The sequence below is a fragment of the Pocillopora damicornis genome, chromosome 14 (assembly GCF_964200805.1).
Source record: "Pocillopora damicornis chromosome 14, jaPocDami1.2, whole genome shotgun sequence".
Classification (NCBI taxonomy): domain Eukaryota; kingdom Metazoa; phylum Cnidaria; class Anthozoa; order Scleractinia; family Pocilloporidae; genus Pocillopora; species Pocillopora damicornis.
In genome coordinates, this window is record NC_142683.1 from 6,330,066 (window position 1) to 6,353,535 (window position 23,470).

General features: G+C 35.1%; 1 protein-coding gene across 10 annotated transcripts in view; it reads left to right on the forward strand.

The window, feature by feature from the left end:
• The window catches only part of LOC113676098 (uncharacterized), a 43,247-nt gene that overhangs the window by 2,819 nt on the left and 16,958 nt on the right, over positions 1-23,470 (forward strand). The window contains exons 1-6 of one of the 10 annotated variants that reach the window (XM_089193165.1): positions 297-418; positions 1,112-1,227; positions 7,055-7,110; positions 9,176-9,383; positions 16,800-16,836; positions 21,181-21,846. In XM_089193165.1, coding sequence (XP_089049291.1) covers positions 9,252-9,383; positions 16,800-16,836; positions 21,181-21,846 — 835 coding nt within the window. In that variant the 5' untranslated portion in view covers positions 297-418; positions 1,112-1,227; positions 7,055-7,110; positions 9,176-9,251. Of the gene's footprint in view, positions 1-296; positions 419-1,039; positions 1,228-2,941; positions 3,048-7,054; positions 7,111-9,175; positions 9,384-13,556; positions 13,917-16,435; positions 16,623-16,799; positions 16,837-21,180; positions 21,847-23,470 lie in introns of those variants that run through there. The other 9 variants (XM_089193164.1, XM_089193166.1, XM_089193169.1 and 6 more) reach the window with 9 other exon arrangements.

Here is a 23,470-nt window from a genome sequence, read left to right on the forward strand (position 1 = left end):
GCCAAGCATTTTGAAATATTTATAATTTCAGCCTCCAACATTACGATTATCATTTTTAATCTCATCATAACTATTATTATTATTATTATCATCATTATTTAATGAATATATTTTTTAGGAAATTCAAATTTTTACTTGACGCACACGTAATGATAATTGACTTTTAAGGTGTGAATTCTTGTCTTTAAATCCTCATATTTAAAGAGTTTTGAAAGTGTAGAACGAACTTAAATGCCATAGCTTCAATACTGTAGCGGTAGTTTCGACTGATTTCATGATTCTTCGTATTTACTTTGCAGAAACCGGTGCTCTTGGTTTAGAAATAACATTTTAAAAACTAGGACAATAAACCAAGCGGCCCAGGTCGATGCAAATGAAAATGAACTGCGGAACAATACAATAGAAAGTATTAGCTAAGGTAAATCTTTCTTTTCTTTTCTCCCTTAAGTTGATGAGTTACATTTCAATAGCAGTTATAGGGTTTTTAGAAGCGTTGACCTTAAGAATTGTCCATAGACAAAAATTTCCTTTGCAAATACTAACGTATTTAGACATGTCCACTAGATTTCCAGCCGTGTATAAAAGTGCTTCACTCTCTTTTTTTCCGGAACGTGACTTCTCTATCACCTATCAACTGTCGGCTGAAGTTGCATTGTTAAGGTTAGGAAGTTCATGATGTGGAAATGATAATTTGACAGAAATTTGCATCAAAATTTGTAACGCGTAATGACCTGGTTTTTTTTTTGTTTTTTTTTTTTGCGACGGTTTTCCATTTGTAATATTTATATAAATACACTTGCATATATACACTTTGGCGGTCTTAAGATTGTCAAGTCTACAACTTCTTGTTTTATTGTGTTCACCCATTGGTTTTAAAACATCTTTTGATAACTATTTACGTTAAGATGAATGAGTGTTTGACGAGAAAGCTTTTAAAGATGTTTTTTTGGGCATCTTGGAAACATGATACTGGATTGAAAAAACAATAGACAAGACTAGACATAACAATTCAGTATATAGTACTCTCCCACCCTATTTACGGTTTAAACTTGGTTATCTTGCATTAGCATTTTAAAGATACTTCTTTTCCTTACGTTTCTTTGTTCCTTAGCACTGATCGTCCCTTGTTTGTAAATTGGGACTGCAGACTGTCTTCAAAATTGTCCTGTACCATCAATCTACAAAGGAGCTGTCGCTTTCAATAGACAAGGATGATTCTTCTAACAGGTTTGCAATTTTATACGTACAGCCTTAATCGTCTAACTTTCCGTAAAGTGAGCCTCACCACGAAAATTTTCGAATCTATCCATTAGTCATGTTTAAAGGGATTTAGGTTACAATTCTTCGCCGCACTTTAAAGAAAAGAAAAAATAAGAAAACCAATTATATTTTGGATAAAGAAATTTAACTTAAGATCCGTATAGCTGTGTTCTTTCACTCACTTAGATTACGGGAACATTTGTGAACGGGAGTAAATCTTGCTAAAATTTTTAAAACCTAATTTGTTTAGATATATGAATATACCCAGGAGCCCCTTTATCTTTAAAATTATTGTGGTTTTCACCAGCAACTGAATTACATCTTGATCCGTGAGCTTTCACTTTGTGTTTACCACAAGTCGTGACCAGTAGGATATTTTTTGTAATTGTGTTTTTCCTTTAAAATTATTGTTCCGTTTGACAATAGGTACTGCGGAGGTTGTGTTTTGGTGACCATAAGGAGAAATCTTATTTTACTTTGTGAAATTTATTCAACGTCGAAGAAACATATTTTAAGTGCAAAATAAACTTAAGAAGCAGACTTAGTTTTAAGGCTAAGAGGAGTTGGCCTGCAGTGATATTGCTTTTCTATTTCTACCCTGAGGGTTATCAGGATATGAACATTACGGAGGACTGGAAATAAGCGATAAGCGATGGCTTAAACCACGATATTTACCGACTAATATCTGGTTCCGAAATAAGCTTATAACGCTTCTTCTTTTGTAGCTATTGCGCAAAACATGCGCCGATGGTAACGTTCAATGCAAACGCAGTTGGTGGTCATTGTCTACCACTGAACCTGTCATTTTCCATTAAATATCATTTCCATTAACATCCGCCATAAGGAAAATCGAGTGAATTGCAAATCGTTCAATTCATACATCTCCTTCTTCCGCGATTGCAAGAGTGTAAAAGGGTAGTCACGCGAGCCGGTCCTTTTTTTTTGTCTTCCCGCGCTTAGCTCATGTACACCACACTTTGATAGCTAAATTAGCACAATATTTCCTGAGATTTATATCAGGCACCAGATGTTGGAGAGAAAATAACATTTCTTCAACTCAAAATTTATTTATTTAACAGATAAACAGCAAGGTTCGTAAATGTCTAAAACATTACCAGCTTTCCAAATTCATTTAAACTGAATACACAGATTTTACCTAAATTTGTGTCAATTTGTCCCTACGAATACTAATACATTCTAAAGGCCGCCTCGCGAATGAAAACAAAACACAAAATTATTTTCCATTAGCAAAACCTCAATTAGGAAAATGCAACGGTGGAAAATGTTGATATTGACGAAGAAAAGAAGGAAGTACCTCCACAATAATTTCTTTTTAAAACCAAAATATTGACAAATAATACACAATCTTGACTCAGTCATAATAGGTGAAATTATTTATGGACACGTACGTCCTTTGACTTTTACTTGTGATTGAAATTATTCTTAATGACTGTACAAATAGTTGATAATAAGGGCAGAGTTTTTAATTAGTCTTTTCGAAAACCACGAACGCTCTAGTTGGACCAGTGGTTAATTACACGAAAAAGAGTTCATAGGTTCATTTTGGTGCTCAATATTGGAGTCAGTGCAGCGATATTAACTTTTGAGGTTCCGGAAGGTTCTCGCGGGGATTTCAATTGTTTACGCCATTTAAAATGAGTGTAATTTAATTATTCGTTTCTTACTTTTCAAAATCTAAAGTTCCGTTCTAAATTCACCCTCCATCACACACATTTTAGAAACGGCACTTTCTTGGTTTTTCTGATGCAATAGTGTCTCTCCCACAGGTAAGTTAGCTCTTCATATTATCAGAATTTTTATGCGGTTTGCGAGTAAATAATTATGATAGGATGCAAATCCTACAGTCGTGAAGAGTCGTCGCAATGTGCAATAAAAACCAAAAGGCGGGACTATGACACATAAACTTTATGGGCGTTTGGAAAGCAGATTTTATTTCCATAAAAAACTAGTATGAATATCAAAATTTTTTTCGAAATAGAAAGATATTTCAATATTAAGATTAAATTTGATTGAACGGTATGCTGTAGGATTGATTTCATAAATAAGGCAGAAATTAGCTCTACCTACGGCTAAAATAGTAAGAAATTTTGTTTAAATGGTTCAATTAGAGAGAGGACCTTCTACCTTAGATAATACAACTATGAAAAACTCCCAAATGTGGGATCCAAAAGAAGGGAAACAATAGTATGAAACTAATTTTTTGCTTTGAGGTATGTTTAACACGTAATGAAAATAGTTGAGAAAGCTAAGAATAAGAGTCATTGCAAATGTTTTCCTTGTCTTGTATTTGATCCATCTTATTTCATTGTTTTTTTAGTTTTACGTGATTTTCCGAGAATAAATCGGCGTTTTGCTGGCTATTCTAGATAAATGCAAAAAGGGATAAGTTACTAAAGAAATTGCGGTGTTGCGTCGGCGGGGAGTGTTACAAGACAATTCAGTTTGATCAAATGACTTGATAATATATATTTGCCTCCGTAAGAGTTCTAAAACTAACTTTTCGACCGTTAGCCCTTCGTCAGCAAAGACAAACGACAAAGAGCTAACGCTCGAAACATGAGCCTTAGAAATTCTTAACGGTGGCCAATTTCCATTACCAACTCAGTTGATAAAACCAAATTATGTTAATCTAAATTCGTTTTTTCTAGCAATAACGTTTCCATGTCCATAATCAAAGTAAACAAACTAAAAACTCAGTTTCGAGGAAGATTGATTGAAATTAAATAGAAAGTAAAATACAGTGCATTTAATGCAGTTGTCATATCCGGTCTTAACGAGTGACCATGGATGAACAACACTTCGTTTTATTTACCTCTTATTCCCGTACAAGTCCACAAAGGCTAAGTTTGTCAAGACGGCTATTTCTGAGTTATTCAAACCTTGTAATATACCTTGATAATTCGGTTTGATCAAATGAGCTTATGATGTAAATTGGCCGTAGTAAAAAGTTTGCAAAGTTAAAGTTTCGAACGTTAGCCTTTAGTAAGAGCGAAGAGCTGACACTCTTTACGGTGGCCAATTTACATTATCAACCCGTCTGATAAAGCCAAATTATTTTGTTAGCCCCCCATCGACGCAGCACTATTGTTTCTTTAGAAATTTGACCCCTTTATTCACTTGTTATCATTATCTCTTGCTTTTTATACATTTGCCTTTCGCAAAACTGATAGTATTTTCTTTTGGTTCATTTTTCGATAGGTCGGTCTCATTGATTAAATCGTGTAAGGATTCGGAAATAATTCTGTTCCCTCCCGCTGTATTAGGGCAGCTTTTTTTCAGGTTGTATATGTGCTTTCTTCCTTTTCAAGCGTAATTACTTTAAAATAAGAACATACACCAATCGCAGCGGAGGAACTCCATCCAATCATAGCTGAGCACAACAGCATTTATGTGTCGACCTCATCGCCTGAAAAAGACTAGCAATATGCAATCGAAACGTCGCGATCCACAAACGAAGGGACTGCATCGTGAGACAAACGATGATATTTCTCTTTTGAAATTATTTCAGATTACTCGTCAATTTTGTCTCGTAAGGTGAATCCTCTAGTTCACAAAAATCTACTGAAAGGGCATCAAAATTGAAGCGTTGCAAATCATATCGTCGAATTTTTTGTATGATAATGTTGTATGACAGTCTTGTTTAACAACTTTGTCTTTTCCTTGTTTGCTCAATTTTGGTTTAGTGAAGCTTCTTGCTGCTAACATAATCAAATGCTGATTATTAAACCTGTTTGAATTTCACTGCTGTCGTGCATTTAACCCTGTCTTTCCTCATTTAATTTGTTATTCCTTTAGTTAATTAAACATTTTGTGGAAAAGATTAAATAACCCAGCTCTCTTGCAAGCATCTCGATTTGTGATGATAATAGGACCAAGTGGAATCCGATCATTTCAGTCTATACTAATCATTTCAGTGACTAGCAGAGTCAGAGTACTGCGTTTAAGCTTTTTCATGCCTAAAAGCATTGCATTGGACCATTTTCGGTTAGAGAATGAACTTAAAAAGCAGCTCATGTAAATGATATTCTATCACATGACATGTAAACTGTCCTATAAGTCGTCCTATTACAAGCATGACGTGTACATTGCCCCAGTTGCTGTTCATATCAGGCTGCTGATGACTACTCGCGTTCGAAAATAAATAGTTTTGATTCTAATATTCGACTTAAACCTCTAAATTGCCGATAGTCCATGTTTGTCCCTTTACCCAAATTTCCGTCATTTAGACGTAGGCCACCAAAATACCGTGAATATATGAGGAACACGATGTAGTGGTAAAATGTCTGGGAGATAAGAGATCTATCTAAACACTTAGCACATTTAAGAAAAAAAAAACACGCGTGTAAAATGTTGTTGCTTGAAGTACAAAACGAGATTAAATTCTAACTGCTTTTATGAGGCTGAATTACCAAGATCTTTCATAAATAGGAAGTAATCCTAAAGTTGCATTGTGATTGGTAAGCAAAACCCGTACCACGCAATACATCAACCAATATGATGCAAAGTGAAACCCAGTCGCACTCGGTCACTCATATTGTCCCGCGTAACGAACTTGATTATTTTCAGCCTTATTTTAAGCCTTACCTACTTTGCACCTCTCAGATGTTCTGAATCTCTTTAGACATAACCTCGCTTTTCATGATCAATGATTTGTCGTCCATTTCAATATCACTTTTTTTCAACAAATTTTTGGTGAAAGTTGAAAATAATAACACAAGTAAAAGACATTTTAAGCTGCGGCGTCTTGTTAATATTCATATTCTGTGTTATTTAATTCCACTAAGAGATGTCAGTTATGGAAATATAAATAGACTATTTTTTCGTATGGTTGATGAGTAAGTTCTTCGCATCGCGTTCAGAAGGAGATAGCTGTTCGCACGCGGTTTATCTCTAGTACAAATAAGAAAAGATATGATGGAATACTTTGTAACGTTTGACGCGCTGTTTAACTTTAGTGACAAGAAGTAAGCTACATGCTAATAACAGACGAAGACAAACCGCAAGATTCATAAATAACTTAGATCTTTATTACATAACATTAACACATGTTCTCGAGTAGGATTGGAAACACTTAAGGAAACTCCAAAATTATTTTTTCAATCCTATAGAGCTTTAATTTCAGAGTTGCTCCCTCTTTTATCCAGCTAGATTAAAATAGTATCGTCGTGCAACAAGCTTACCTTTTTTTGAGGCTTAAATAATAAATTTGAATCAACTTATTATTGTACTTGTAATATCATCTTCGTTTTTAGGCAATTCATTTAAGCTCATACTGGAAAAGAAATTGTTCTCGTTTTTTCCATGTTTTAATTTCCCTCTTTACAAATATGCTCGGTATGATAGTACAATTTTTTTTAATTAATGAAAGGCTCGGATTAACTGGTAGGTTTTTCGGACCAGTGCGTTCAACGAGGTGGATCAACAGATTTAAATCTATGGTTCGCTCTTATAATCCTGTGCTAGGAATATTTGACTTATCTCGGTGATATGGTGTACAATCCAATCCTTAAAATTCATTTTCAGTGGTCCGATAAATATATATTTTTAATGAGCTTTCTATTTGGTGTCGATGATGATTCTATTTAATCCTGGACACATGTTTCCATAATGTGTACATCGGTCGATAAAGTGGGCTAATTAGTAAGAATAGCATGAAAATATCTTCAAGATACCGCTTTTAAATTTCCCGGCGAACTGCAGGTTACCACATACCAATAAATGCGCGCAGACTGTGTACCGTATATGCTGAACAAATTTCGTTTTATTTTCACAGAGATGCAAATACGATGAAAACACGTCACCAAGAGGAGATTTAAGGGTATTATTCAGGTGAGAAACACAATTTAAATTAGCTTCTTATTTATTCCAAACTCTTATTTATGCTCTGTACCGTGTGTTGATACAAGAGGATTTCTTGAAAACAAACTTGTACTACATGGTGATGCGCGCAAGTTATAATATACGTAACGTTTGGTATGAAGAAACTTGGTTTGCTTCAATAGACAAAATTATATTCAACTAGCTGAAAGGTATGCTTAGAATATTGAATTTGAAAAAATATTATTTCATTTGTTTACACGATGGGAATTTATGAAGGAAAACTGCCGGTTTGTTCTATAAAAATTTCCTACAAACATAAGCTATCCCGAACGAATTTGTATTGAAACCAGAATTCCAACAGTTTACCAAGTCTTTCACGCAAGCCCAAATCGTGAACAGAGAGAATGGATTAAACACACATTTTAAAGAGTGCATTTGAAACAATTAAGATAACATATAGCCAGTGTGCTACAAAAATTGTAATTTTGTATGTCTTCCACTCGGGATGTTTCAGGAGATGCAATCATCGTTATGCTTTATCATTACGAAAATAAAAAATTGTGTCCGTAAACTAGAAACCTTCACTATGTTTGTTTAACATAACTGATATCAAAGAAGACATTTACAATGATAAACACAGTTTGATCTTAGTTCGATGTTGAAACGAGGTAACCATAGTAATTTCAAACATTTAAGTTCGGCTTTTGAGAAAATTGTCGCACGATTTAAAAACTAATCCACGCTACAATGCAACCATCTCTCGCCTGCGAAAGGAGATCGATTACTTGCCACCCGAAAATAATTTGTTGCCTTATGCAATTTAAGTATATTTAAAATACAATATTTGACTATAGAATGCCATGTAAACCTTCAAACTCACAGTTATGACGAGACTTTTTTGTGTCCGGCAGTTAAGTGCTATGTAAGACGATTCAGTGAATTTCATAGTAGGGAGTTTTTTCTTAGACTTTGAACGGAATCATTATCTCATAAAGAAATTTTATGAATAGCTAAGCTGTCAAAGTCACTTCAGAACTGAATATATTCCGTCGAACCCTTTTTGGCATAGGATACAAATGAAGGCATACGATGTTGCACCCCTGAATCCATGTTCCCATAAGATTTATCTGGAATAAATTCTAGACGAAAATTATTCTATACAAATTACAAATTATAAATGTAGCCATCTTCTTTGATTAGTTATCATTATGAAAAGCTATACATGATTTCAATCAAAAGGGGCCCCAAGAATGACAACAAGTCATACTAGAATTCGTCGTTATAGAGCATGCAGAAAGAAATTGTAGATAAACTTAGCTCAAGCTTTTTCTATAAAAGGAAAAAATAAACAGAAAAATATTAAAAATCAACTCTTTTTTCTCGTGAGAATTGGCTATATTTTTAGAACCCAGAAAATCGACACAGTTAGTCTTAAATAAAGTCCCGAAATAGAAATTTGACGATATGTTTGAACAGCGTTGCGTTTCATTGAAATACGACACGGTGACCAGTTTGCTGTCTGCCTTTATTACATGCATGAACATGCGCTCTAAGCTGGTGTGCACTCGTTAAATAATAGAAGAAGGACGAAAGAAAGAAAATTAGAGAGAAGGAAAAAGAAATATGGCCCATTAGAAATGGTGAAAATGATAGAGATGATTATACGAAACCTCAGACTTCGGATTACACTGTTTTAAATAAAAGCTTCATATATATTATAGCGTTCCAGGGTTTTGATCACACTTGTTACCTAACTTAAGGTAGAAGGGGATAGCTGCTTGCTGAGTTGCCTAAGTGGTATTTCTATTCCTTTAATCATGTGCAATTTACTTAACATAAACTTCCCTTCATTGCATTCAACCAGCTTCAATCTCTTCATGATCTGTAAATCTATTTTATTATGCTCAGGGTATACATCATAGTAAGGAATTTTAGCCATGCGTTCATATTATTGGTCTTCCATTTGCCTAATTTCGGTCTCATTGTCACCGTAATCTCGTTGACATCCAGAGAGCTCTTTTTCATAAACTTACCAATTAGTAGCCTAAAAGGCTAAAACATAATTTTTTTGCAGGTGGCTATATGAATTGTAAATTCTGCCGTTATCATTAAAGAACGGGGACAAGGTACAGGTGATAGGATGTGGGGAAATGCCTGGAAAGAAATCGCTTTTTGCGTGTGAACACCATTTTCTTGTGGCTGTCAAGCTCGATGTTGGATTTGATACCCACATGGCAGTCTTTGGCATAGTTGTCATAGTGCTTTCGTGGTATTTGGATACGGTATGCTATATTTATGTTCCTGGCGTTAACAAATAACCCCCTAATTCATTATATGGTCAAGTTCATCGCGAATGATCACCGAAATAAACCTAACTTACTGAGCTAAGTTTATTTCCCTATAGCACACAAGGATCGCATGTCAAGTACTTTAAGTTAGCGGGAATGGGGTAGCGATGAGCACAATCACTACCGCTGAGGTGTAGGTTCATTTCTGAGCTTGGCGTCGTACCGGGATTTTCGACCTTCCTCCAAAAAAAAAACAACGCTCCAAATTCCTTTTCTTCAAGATAATTGACGAGAACAGCCACTTCGTGATGTCCACTTCTAGGTTTTTTCTTAATATTTATTTTTTCTTAACAATTGTAACTTTGTATGTTGAATTCCTGTTGCGAGCACAAGGACTCCCAAGGCTTTTTTCTGAGTAAGGCTTCATCCTAGATGAATCAAAATACGATATCTAAAAAACTTCCAACTTCTTCGAGCTTTTTTACCCTTTTACCAACTACCTTGTAGCTATTATTCTGCACGGCTAGTTTTTCTGCTTCGAGAAGTTGTTGATGTTTTACTATTTCATATTCTATTGTTTCTGAACTTGACCGATTTTACGACCATGTTTCATCTCTCAACCTTTCCCAGCCCTACAAACGTAATTTCTAAAACTTGCTGAAATTTTTTTTTGACCTCGTGGATGATAATTTGGTTGTATAAAGCCATCAGGCTTCCTTCCATGCTTCAGGTGTTGGCATTAAGTAAAGTTTGAAGTACTCTAATATTTTAGAGCAAAATTGTCATTCGACTTTGATTCTTAAGAGAAAAGCTACTCAGAATCCTGAGGCAATTACAAGTTTGAGATGTTTTTTCTTTCATGAAAAGTACTGATATTGTGAATGTTGGGCAAAAAGATAAAGGCCTTTTTTAGTAGCATAGAATACACCTAATAACCGGTACATCACCAAGATCTTCGCGGCCACGGCCTGTTTTCGCAGATTTTGTAAAATAGATATATGTTTGATATGTGTAGCATACAAGAATTAAGGGTAGATAAAACTTGAATAATTAACAACGTTTTCCTTTTTACTGCATTGTTGCCGTAAATGAGCCATTTATCAAAGGTGCTATTTGTATGACAGGATAGTTGAGGCGAAACGCTGGTCGAGTTTTGAGACATGTCAGATGGCGACCGCAGGGTTTTCTTACGCCCTCTTAGTTTGTCGATCAATGCATGATGGAATCGAGAATTGGAAGAGCTTCGGCTTAACGGAGACGTTAATCTTATTCAATGAGGTCCTAAAAGCCGGGTATTAAAGTTCCACACATACTTTCCAACTTTCCATTTACCTTGATGACTGTATTCTTTTCCATTTCTTTAGGCGTCATAATTTCTTTAAAGGCCCAGAAACCTCCACTCTAATCCTTACCGTCCGTCGTTATTTTGATGATTGGTTCATTGCAACCATTTTACTGCTTATGTCTCTCGCGAAGTGCTGCATATGGGTTTGGAGATCTGACATTAATCTTTTCCATTTAGCTTTTTTTTTTCTTTTTTTTTTTGTACAAAGCAAAGAAAAATGCGGGAAATTACTGTGGTATGATATTGCCCGAAGAGAACTATTTTTTCTATCACAAATTTGCCAGACAAAGCTCACCTTTAAAGGATCGTCCTCTCTTTTTAAAGAAAATTCATGTTGTTGAGGTAACAACTGTTATTTCCCAAGACGTCGATAATTCATAAGTGTGCCCGAAGGAAAATATCCCGTTCTTGAAATTGCGATCGTATCTTCATAATGGCTGCAACATACAATTCCATGCCTGATATATAAGTTTTGAAGTTTTTTTCTTTTTTTATTGTAATCTTATTTGTAATTACCCAGTTTTGTCACATGCATCTTCGGCCATCCATCAAAATTGATAATTTACAGGTACGAGACATTTACGCAGTTTTTTCTCAACGGAAATGATCGATAAGTCTCTCAAGGCTAGCGCATAATTAAGTAGATTCTTTCTACAGACTTATTTCGCACTTTGAGGTTTCCAGATGCTATCTTCATCAGGTATGTGATGTTTACGTTAACCACAGCCGCATTCGTGTAGACATAAGAAAAATAATTAACAACCATTCAAGGCATAACAGGCTCTATTTGCATAAGGAAATTGTGAAACTTGCACCGTTAGACTTATTAATCGACTCATTTGGAACGGACACTCTATAGAATCCACCGCACATTTTAGCTGAATCGACTGCAATTGCAATCGGCATAAACAGATCGAAGTATTGTCATGGAAAGGAAATAATGATAGATTTCAAAGATGGTGTAGATGAATCATTAAGCCGGCGGGTAGTTTTCTAGTTTCTTCGAAAAATACTCTCTTTGAATTATTAAATAGATATCTGATAGCAACTTTGTCAACTCAAAATGAAGGCAGAAATATATTTACTTAAGAACGAACACCTTTCATATACGTTAACAAATGGACCAATTGGAGAACTAAAGAAAGAAATGAATCCTTTATGGAAATAATTAAGATCATTCATTTTTACTGTTTTGTTTTTGTTATCAGATGAATTTAATTTGGAAAAATAAAAAAATAGAATTTTTACAGCGTTTGGTTGGAAACTTATTCAATACTCTGCTACAGTTTTTTTGAAGGGCAACAGTATTTTGAAACTATTAACTGCATAATATAAAGCCCAGAAACTTCAAAACAATCAATTAGAGCGCATTATTACGCGTTTAATTTTTTATGAAACCTAACTCATTCAACAGCAGGTAGTTATTTATCATCGAGTCATTTCTAAGGCGATGCAATGATGACTTTAAAAGCTGCATGTATGACATGATAGACAAGAATTAAAGCCCCCGGGAGTTTGCATTTTCGCAGTCACGTATTGCCAACTAGCCGTGTATTCAAGGAACCTGGCCATTCGGTTATTTCCATATCTAGCCCAGACATAGCCCACAGCAATAGAATGATGAAATTTTTTGGGTAAAGTGTTCTTAAACATTTTTAATGAGACAGAGCGGCTCCATTGAGAGTTTCACCGAAAGCCCCTCACGAAAAAAGCTCTCGCAAACGTAATAAGAATGAAGAATATCAAACCTAGATGAAACAGGGGGAAATATGAGATTCCTTTTAAGAAAATTTCAATTTATCTCGATACAGGCGGGAAAGTATTTTTTTGGTCTGGAACAGTCTTCGTGAACAGACCAACAAGTTGACAAGTATTAATAGAAATGAGACAGAAATTTATTAGGATGTCTAAAAAAAATTTTCCATATAGATATGACTTTGAATGAATTTTAGAAGAAAAAGAACTTTCCAGAATGCTACCAACTCGAAATTGTTGGTTTCTGGAGAATTTTCGATCCATATTTTTCTCCGCAATATTTATCAAGATTCATCTTTCTAAGAGGGCAACAAATTATTTCTTGCTTTTGTTAATGTCATGTACATATAAAAATAAGTAATATCATTTGTCCTCTGAAACTCGTGTTAAATCCAAGTTTTCGCGGTTTCTCTGACGAATAACCTCTACCAAATCGCCGTTAATGTTAGGATTCAAAGCTATTTTCATCCCCATTTTCAAAGTAAAAACCTTGAAAACAACTTCACCTTGCTGGTTGGGTTAATTTTAGCATGTGGAGATTAATTATTGATAGAAGAAGCCTGCTCCCGCGTGTATCTTATGCAGGAAGTGTGCGGAACTTATCTTTCCTTACCGGAAAACTTTATCTTTCTCGCTTTTTTTCTGTGTGTGTGTAACTTCGAGAGAAGGTTTACAACTAATAAACTGTGGTTTTGGAAGCGTCAGCAACAGACACTGCAATGTGTTTGTCATTGTAAATGTTATTTTATTCTAAATATTTCTTTCTTTCCAGTGTTTCTAGCTGTAATATTCGTTTTGTTTACTAATAGGAAATTGTCATTGATGTGTCTGGGGCGATAACTGGAACATTCGCTGGCTCTGTTTTCACATTGAATACATTTTAACTGTTTTATCTTATTTACACAAGACTGGCGATAATAAAGTCGTAACATTAAAGCGATAAAATAGACCAATTTAGGTGACAGATTTTGGTGTCAAATTTAAAACGCCTCTACGCGATTGGATCGCGATGTCAAGATTTACAAACATTGCACAGGCTTAAAACAAAGTATTTAATTTTTGCATTTTCGGGCGGTTTCAAAGTGATGTGTGTCTCTTCCAGTCGCATTAGGCCCCTCACGAACAGTGAATCATTTCAGCTGTGCCGTTGAAGGAAATGGAAAGTCCTCCTATGTTCATACGTGGATAATCTTGTTCCTTCGCCTAATTCTTAGAAGAATTTTTCCCATCTGAAGTATTAAGACGGCACTTCAAAGTAACAGAGCTTGTATTTTTGGCAATTTATTAAGCTTCGCGTAAGTTGTTGAAAAAGAGAATCCTAGGGGAAACCTCCAGGCTGAGGTGGTCCGACGAAGATGATGCTAACATTTCAGCGCTACGTTTTGTGTATAACCTATTTCACGCATCTCGCCTGGTCTTCAGAAAGAGTAAGTTGAAATCAGGATTGAATTGTAATTTCCAAATTCCATGTTAGTCAGCAAAGAACTTGTGCACAAATTTTTACGTTTTCCCGTACATAAAACTGCATAGCCCATCAAAATGAAAAAGTATACATTATGCTTGAAATTTTTAATCAGTAATGTAACGGTGGTAACAGAGAACAAATAAGTCTTCTGTCTTCGCCAATACCTTCACTACAAGTCTAACAGAATCCTTCAATTGTTTCTCACAACACTCAGCTTCAAATTTTTGCGTGGACTTGACAAATTTAATTTAATTTTGCCACCGTTAAGAGTATTATTTATTGAAACAATTAATATTTAAATCTCCAGTGTTCGTGATATGTTGCGGCGTTTAAAATAAGTTCTCAACAAAATTTCATTTTAACGTTAACCACATTAAACTTATATCAGGTTTTATTTTGGCCATCAATCGATGTCAGTTCTTCTGTCCGTGTTTCCAATCGAAAAATCTTTTTTTAATTTAATGTTCTGGAGAAATCCCAATATATAGTTTTCTTTTGTTATCTCTAATTATGCAATTGGCAGGATCTGTTGCTTTTCAAAAATCGGTTTTATTCTGGTTATTAATAAAGGGAAAGATATTTTTTAGTTAGAGAAAAACGTGAGAGTAAAAAAAGAATGGAAATTTTGTTTTAAATATTTTGGAAGATTTTGAATTTGAAGCGTTCTTCACCCTCCAAAAATTAAAGTTGAAAGAGATTTTAGCGTTATAGATTCGTCGTCCAGCTCTCCTGCAGGAGAACTGACAGCTTTATTCAAATAATTAGTTTGTTTTCAAAAGAATGTTCCATACAGCTCATACTCAGGAAACCTACAGCTGTGAAAATTAAAAGCCATCTTGAATGAGTTCGTTGTTTTTACCTTTTTTTTTTTTATTTTTTGCTTAATTCAATTCTAAAATGACAGAGCTAAGCAGAACGGTTATACACTGTAACAAATGTGTCACAGTTTAAAAGCATCTGAGGAGTAATTACGGTAGCGCCCAAAAATATTGCCTACAGCAGCAAATTCTTTTTTGCGGCCGCAAGCAGGACACTTTCCAACGACTAATTACACGAGAATAACGCTTGAGTGCAGAATATCTCCATTATCAGCTCTCATTGTTATCAGTACTGTTGTGACAGACTAATTCTCTGATATCAAAAGTTATTCATTTTTTGCGACGAATCTTAATTCAACTAAAGCCTTCCCGTCGTTCTTTTATGTTTTGTGCATGGAATTTGTTTTCTGCATTTTACAACTTCCTTCCACTGACTCAAGACCGATGCAAGCCATTGGTGAGATTTGTTATTGTCCTCAAATGTTTCTTACTTGAGTGAGTTACTTAACTTTTATCTACTATGGATTTACTTATTTTCACCTCCTTTTTTCAAAGACGGATACCTTTCATCACTGAGCATAAACCACTGGTCCTATCTTCGCTTTAAAAGTCGCACCAGTCCTCAGTATCAAATAAGTAAAGTCGCTGATTTATCCTGAGACAATTATTGTCAGCTTATCGCTCAAGAGTTGTTATGCATAATAAATTTACTCTAAATGTTAAACTTGAATGCAATTAGTGTTGCTGAGTCTGATTCGAGTGGAGCGTGGCAGGAAAAGGATTAGTTATAACTAATATTTGCAAATCGATCACAAAATAATAAACAAAAATTGCATCATTGTGTGGATAAGGGTAGGTGTTGAAGCTAAAGAATGGGAAATTTCTAACTCGGCGAGGCGACCCAACTAGGAAATTGGAGATTATTCAAATGGTCGGTGGTGTAATTTATTAATTTATTATTTGGACTAACTGCTTGAGGATCTATTGGCGTTGAACACGGAAAAATTTTATCTGCGGCCACCAAGAATTTTAAAGCAGAAGTTTTTGTTTTTTAATTCATTTCCGTATGGATAATGTTTATGATGGTTAAACGGTAGTCAAAACAAGAGAGCTAATAGCCTTGCGATTAAGACTGTTAACACACCAATTTTGCAATATCTAATATCGCTCAGGGATTTAGAACGTTAAAACACGAATTAATTCGTGAAAAAAATCTTCAACGATTATACCTCTCAAAGTTCATTTCTACCTCGAAGTTTTAATAGGAGAAATTGTTACCCAGCAACATTTTCAATCAATAATGGTGAACGCAAAAAAACATAATCTCGCTTTCACAGTCAAAGCTTTTAAATATTTTACTTCCACGAAAATATGATAATTGTTTGCGAAATGCCCTTTAAATGCAAATTTTTGCTAATGTTTCCCTTAGGTCCGTTCGAGGCTATATTTTAGCTACATAATTGCCCAAAGGCTTGATAATACGTTTTATTTAGACAAAGCAGCTGCTGCTTTTATAGTGAAAATAGTGCTTATCGGACTCGAGCTTAGCCAATCGTATTCATGGTTAACTGATATAAATTATTCGTTTGCTACGTCTTTCAAACTTGTTTAACACATGGAATGAAGTTTTGCTAGAGTATCCGTTAACAACAAAAAAAATAATTTCGTACTGATAAGATTACATTTCCGATCGCGTGTGCTTAAGAGAAGAAAAACTTCCTTTTACGAATTTCATTATCATATGACAAGCTAAGAATCTAATCCCTGAGTTAAGCACGCTATTGCTTCGGATTCTCATGCGAGCATTATTGATTGTGGTTCTTCAAATCCTCAAGGTTTGCATCCAACAGGTAGCCGTTCGAGAGAACGTAAAGATATTCGTAACTTTTAAAATTGAAATCATAAAATATTCTATAGACACACTGCTAATGGCTGATGATCTCCACTGTACGTAGCCAATGGAAGCTACGGGAAATAACTACACGTTTCAATGAGTCATTCTTACATGTTTTTTCTCTCTCTTTTAGGTCGCGAGCGATGGAAGCAAGCCACATAAGTTACAAGGTACTAATTTAAGTTTACTTTCAACAACAAGACATAACATAAGACACAACGGTGTTTAAACTTGAAAAAGCGTGGACCAATGAAAGAAAATCATCAGAATTATATGCAATTTACGAAATATAGGCAACATGAAAGGTTTTTCGCTCTCGTCTATTGGACGTCTACCGCATAACAATAAAATACTTCAAATTACACCTAAAATTTTTAGCAGGAACAGTGATAAACCTGTCTGGAGTGACTTTATTTGTACACGCGCTAATCTAAACTCCAGCTATGTCAAAACAGGTGAAGACGACAGCTTATTTTTGTATTTCTTAAACATTTTTATTTCATACGACGTCTTCTTCTCGTAGATAATTCTCTTACTAAAGTTTATGTAGAGAGACCTTAGAATAAAACAGTATAATTATGGATTAACGATTTGCAAAAGAGAACACTTTAAATTAATTTTAATTTCGCATTTAAGTTTTCACGAAAGACTATTTAAAACGGTTTTAAGGCAAATACTCCGGCTCAGCAAAGTTCTTTTCGAGTCAGTAGAAATTTAACCAAAAGCAAAGACATTTTGATATTCTTGTATGTTTGAATACAATTACAGAAAATACTAAGCAAACCGCGATATCATAAAACGCAAAGTTAGCGTGAAGAAAATTGTATAACTGTGTTGTTAGTGATATTAATACTTAACATAATTTGACTTCAATCAGTTTCCTGCACGAATCCCCCAAGAACGATACTTTTTATTTCCGCGGAAAAAAATTTTAAAGAGTTTGTAAACAGAGGCGCGTTAAAAGCATGTACATACGCACTAACCTTTGCGTAAATAGATGTTACTCGAGTACACTTTATGATTAGCGAACACGATAACGAATGTACGTATACAGCAATTCCTGCTCCCGTGTGTACAGTTTAATCAAGCGGAGACCAAAGTTTCGATATGTTATGTTGCGAGGGGAATCGAACAAAAAGAACTGAACATACATGTTTATTCATTTCCTTTGTGTATCATTTAGCCAAGTAAGTGAGAGGTAAAGGGTTAATGGATCAAAAATGGTCATTCATCGGTGGTTGGAAGTAAAAAATCCTAAACCTTAAGCTGAAAAATTCCTTTTTTTTTAGTGAACTACCAGCCGTTCCTCGTTTAAACGAGTACACGGTTGTGCTGTAAATCAGGTATTCAATTTAAAATGCAATTATCAAAATTTCAAATATTCATGAGGGCTTTCAAAGCACTTTGCTTGTGCATACTGCGTACTGAATACGTCTGAATCAGTGTAGCGGCGACAAAATGCTTCAAAATGAAAAGTTCCACAGGTTACCCAGTATGTGCTGAAATTATCTTAAAACAGCGTAAGTTTGAAAAGACCCGAAGGCGATCGTTTTTATAAAAATTAAAGATTAACATTAACAAATGAAGGCTAAAAAATCAACACTATAGAACCAACTTTAAAACACGCCGCCGAATGAACTCGCTAACGGTGTTCCTTCTCTGAAAACGGGACAAACAGTCCTCGTCCACATGTTATCTGTTAACAGTGCCTTGATCACTTGCAGCACAGCCCTATCATTCCGCCAGAGAGCAAAGAGCAAGAGAAATAAAAATGAATTTTTTACAGATATTAATTCCACATCAAAGCGCAATATCTATGACCTTAGAAGAGTTTTTCCTGAAAGCTCCAGCCAGTTTCAGTTGACAATTTATCCCCTCTATGTCAACAGTGACCGTTGTTGCGTGGAGAGGGCTTGTGTCTAAGTGAAACGTTTTTGCTCACGTTATCGTGGCCATTTTTGCATATTAAAGAAAAGAAAGAATGGCACTTCAGACAGATTTGTACCAATAAGATGGTCAAAGTCTTGTGAAAAAAAAAATGATGACAGAGCAAGCGAATGACGTTGACGAAAATTCATTGTTGAAAAAGAGACAGCAAATGCCATTTTTATTATCTCCTTCATAGCTACGTTCATCAGAAAAACATTTTACTTATCGATATTTGCTCAGAGAATTATCAGGGACAAGCGTAAGATTATCTTTACTCGCAGTCCGATAGCAATCTGCATTATTGAATAAAGAAAATGATAAAATTTCATCTTATCGTGGTCTGTAACGACAGGCATATGTTGAAATTTCAGTAACGACAGGCATATGTTGAAAATTCAGTCTAGTATCAGAAGAAAATCATGTTCTATCTTTTTATGTTATTTTTAGCAATTTATCTGTGATTTAGATGAAAGAATCATCTGAAGAACATTGTCAAGTATTTTTGGAAACTCTGTAAAAATATCGTCAACGAACATTAACTGCCTTCTCTCAATTCTTTCCATTTCTAACCTGTGTCTAAAATATAAGTTATTCTGAAAATTTCTGCGCGATATCCATGGCACATACGTATTGTTCCCATGAAACGATTTTAGTCCAATCTAGAAGCTTGGATAAGTTTACCAGGCGTTTTTTCAAAATAAAATATAAGAAAATGGGAAAAATAACACAGTTGAAAGTATAAATTTTGAAATCATCTTTCACATCAACAAATATAATTTTCGCGGTTTTTCTCATCTTGTTTGAACAATAAGAATCGTCGGCTCTTTTTTGACAGACAATTGCAAACATCTTACTGTATAATTTAATCTTTGAGTCTACTAATCATTCAATGCTATTCTCTGCCACGAAAATCCTCGGTTTCACAAGATTAAGTTTTATTTGAATGAACATACCGAGGCGAATGAATTTACCCTAGAAAATTATCTCGTCAGGCTTTTTGAATAATTCAGCTCTTTAAATTCTAAAATTCGCACCCTTGCCCAAAATCTAATTTCTTGTTGTCACCAAAAGATGTATATTTGCTCAGCCCAATTCCGTTAACAATACATCATGAATGCAAATAAATGTCATTTTTGCACCTCTAGAAATAATCAGGCTTCACTAATGTTTGAACTTCAACTGCGCAATTTTCCTGTTTTTGTTTTACAAAGCGAAACATACTGACGATGAATTATTAAAAATTTAGGTGAATCTGTAAAGTTCATTATTTTGGGCGTAAAGCACGCAAAAGATTGTCTGAATTTTGTCGACCATGATTCCTACTATCGGTTTTCTTTTATTCATTTCACATGGCATAATTGTATACTGAAAAATAGATATAGAAGTATGTGGGATGGTTTAAGCTCTTCCTTTTGATTCGAAGCAGAATACTTTTTAACGGTTGTCTAAACTCTCTAGAATGAATCACTTTGACTGCCGCTGTAAGCGAGTTTTCATCCCAAGCACACTCCAGGGAAGTGTGACTACTGTCACTGAATAATCATTTTACATTCGTTATATAAAGCCATGCTTTATCTAAACTCAATAGGGAATCTCGTAGCAAAGATATAAAAGTCATGTTATCAAGCTGAAACGCTTCAAAATCTCGATTTACCAGCTACTATATCAAATTCGTCGCTACAAGACTAGCTGGGTATGTTTCTGAAATGTTCAAAGAGAATAATTCCTTTTCTAAACGAAACGAGATCTTTAATTAATTCCATCTTATTATATAACGCAGAAGTTTAAAAAGTTTGCATATGTTCCAGCAACCCAATTACAAGCAGGCGAATAACAAGTCATAAATAGAAAAAATGAAAATTTAAAAGTCCTGTTTAATTTCATACTGGCGCCAAAACAAAACCTTGAGATCTTCATACTTCCGCGTGATAATAAAACAAAGCGTAGTTTTTGTCAGTTGGGGGTCTTTTCTCTCTCTGTCATACAGTTATGTTTCTTATGCCGTTTAAGTTGCTTAAAAATTGATCTTAAACCTTCCTTACCCATGTAATATAGAGAAAGTATTGCTAGGGTTAAAGTGAGAACTGTTGTTTCGAAAAAGTGCGCGTTTCTCGACTTAAAGTGAGCCGAGAGTGGCTCCTACAGTAACGTGTGCCTTGTTTGTATAAATAGCTGCACCTGTAACCACAACGTTATTAAAAGTTTACATACACAAGAAAGAGTGTACGTAAATTTCAAAGTTCGGATGTTTTAAATTGTCGAACGCTGACAGAAACTTCGTTACAACTGTTTTTTTAGCAAACGAATTTGACAGAAGCGAATTGAAGACTATTTTCAGAAAGCTCTAGAAAAACTGTGAAAGTAATGAAAATAAAGCATTTCCTTCTCAACTGAACCTGTCGATGAGCCTCCATAATAGCAATCTCTTTTATTTGCATAACAATACGGAAGTCTGTTTAAATAATTTAGCTCTGAGTGTCGAAAGGTTTTTCTTGAGTATAGTATAGTTGATAGCGTTGCTTGACCGAGGAAGATGAAAATCTTATCTCCGCTGAATTTTTTGTTTTCCTTGATATCCCTCAAAGCCACTGAATTGTACAAAAATACCGTGCATTACTGGCCTTTTGAAGAAGTCTCCAACAGAAGCGTCATCGATTATACCGGTTATAACGACGGCCGCTTAAGGGGAAGCTTTAATATCATCTCTGGTATCGTTGGTGCTGCTCTGGAGATCTCGGGCAATAGTTCTTGGGTAGACTTTGGCGTGTTACCAAGTTTGTGCATTAATCACCCTGAGACATGTCGATCAGAGTTTACAATCGCTCTCTGGCTCAAAATTCAAGGTTTCCAAAACAACAGAATTATTCTGCAATTAGGACAGCATCGTTTTTCGCGAGGTTTAACGATTTGGACGCAAAGGAGTCTGAGAAAGAACATAGGATTCAGCACTAACACTTTAAATCGCAAGTACTACTGGATGCTAGAATGGAAGAACGACAACTGGAATCACATTGCACTCAAATGGGACAATAGAGCCGGTAGTTTGAGGATTTATTTTAATTGCACTTTAGCCAAGGTCGTAAACAAAAGTAAAAAGGCTACGCCTTTGGAGGACAATAAACCATCGAGACTTACTTTAGGAGCAAGCCATGCGAAAAAAAATCATATGAAATTGATGGTTGACGAATTTGCCATTTGGAACCACACTGTGTCAGATGACCTACTGTGCAAGGTGTTCAGAATTCACTCAGGTTAGTGCGCCCTTTTGTTTCGTTCACCATCTTAATGAAAAATTATCCAAATAAACTTCTTTAGTTTACAAAACCTTCCCGCTGGGGTTGTTCGGTAAAGATGTTTGTACTTGTTAGCTTCCAATGTGAATTTAATGAAAGTTTGCGTTTCTGTATTTAAACGCGTAAATGGTGTGGGAGGCAGGTGAATGCATAACTGTAGAAGTTTTTATTCAACAAATGCTGAATAGGCCATTGCTGAGTTTTTTTTTTTTTTTTTCTCATGAAGATCAATTTCTTCGTCGTTAAAAGAGATGCCTCTCAACTCAAATAAAAAAATTTGTGAATCCACTGGGTAGATTTGCCCCCCCTTCCCTCCCTCGCTAAAAAAAAAAAAAAAAGAAAACGGACTAATTTAATATTTACCTGGATGGTTATAACAGTCTATAATCAGGGCTGCATATGTTTTGCTTCATCGTCACCTAGAAAATTATTGCTATTACACACTAAAGAGTACTTTGACTTTTTTAAAACTTCATTCTCTTTAACCAGACAGTCTAAATATCATTTTATATTTATTTGTAATAATCACGAACGTTGGTGCATGAAACCTTGATTAAACTGTGTGCAAAATCAACCAACAGCACCATAACATAAGTGGAAGTAACCCACTCTTTCAAGAAGGTTAACACTGACAATGATTTAATTAATGTCATATATTTTACTTGGTAAAGCCCATTGATACATCCAACAGTTCTACCTGACCAATATCATGTAAAAAAGTTATCTCAAGACCAATACCAGTGAATCCAATAGCACGCTCAGGAGTACCTCAACGTTGTTAATACCTCATGCATTTTAGCCAGACAGTCTGCTTTTTCATTTCCATTCAGTTGTAATTCTCTGTAGCGTTGGCTTATAAAACCTTGATTATACTTTATGGAATAATCACATGAGTAATCCACCTTTCAAAGAAGATCTCAACAAACCATGATTAGTTGCATCACATCGAACATCAATTTCTAACGCTGTTAATCATAACCATTACAAATTCCTCAAATATTATTGGTACATTCACAACTTCATTTTAAACTCGTGAATTGCGCGCATGTGCAAGAGCGAGTTGTAGATATGATGTGGAGAATGGCACTCGCTCGCTCGCTCGATTGGTCGATTCCTGTAAACTTTTTTCGATTTTAGGCTTTTGAATGCATTTGATAGTTTTTTGGCGAGTAATAAACAAACGAAATGGCGACCGTTGTTGCTAAGAATAGTGGTGGGGTGAAAAAGAAGCCAATGATTATCTTAAAAGAGTTTGTTTTTTTTCGTTTTAGTCTCAACAAGCGGCGCCAGCGACTGGCAGGCGTGCTAGGATTCACACTGAAATAAGAGAACAACCTTCGTTTTTCATAAAATTGTAATTTACAATCCTTGAACTTGAAAACAATCCGAAGATTCATTACAAATATCACTTACTCCGAAGCGCTCGGAGCTTACAGGTGTTCAAAAGCTTTTTCTGTTATGGCGTGAGATCGGGGACAAAATCGATCATTACATTTCGTATCGTGTGTTTTTTCTGTGTGAAGCAACAAAGGTGCCGGCGACTGAAGAAATTACAGGTTAACACGAAAATCAAATAACACCT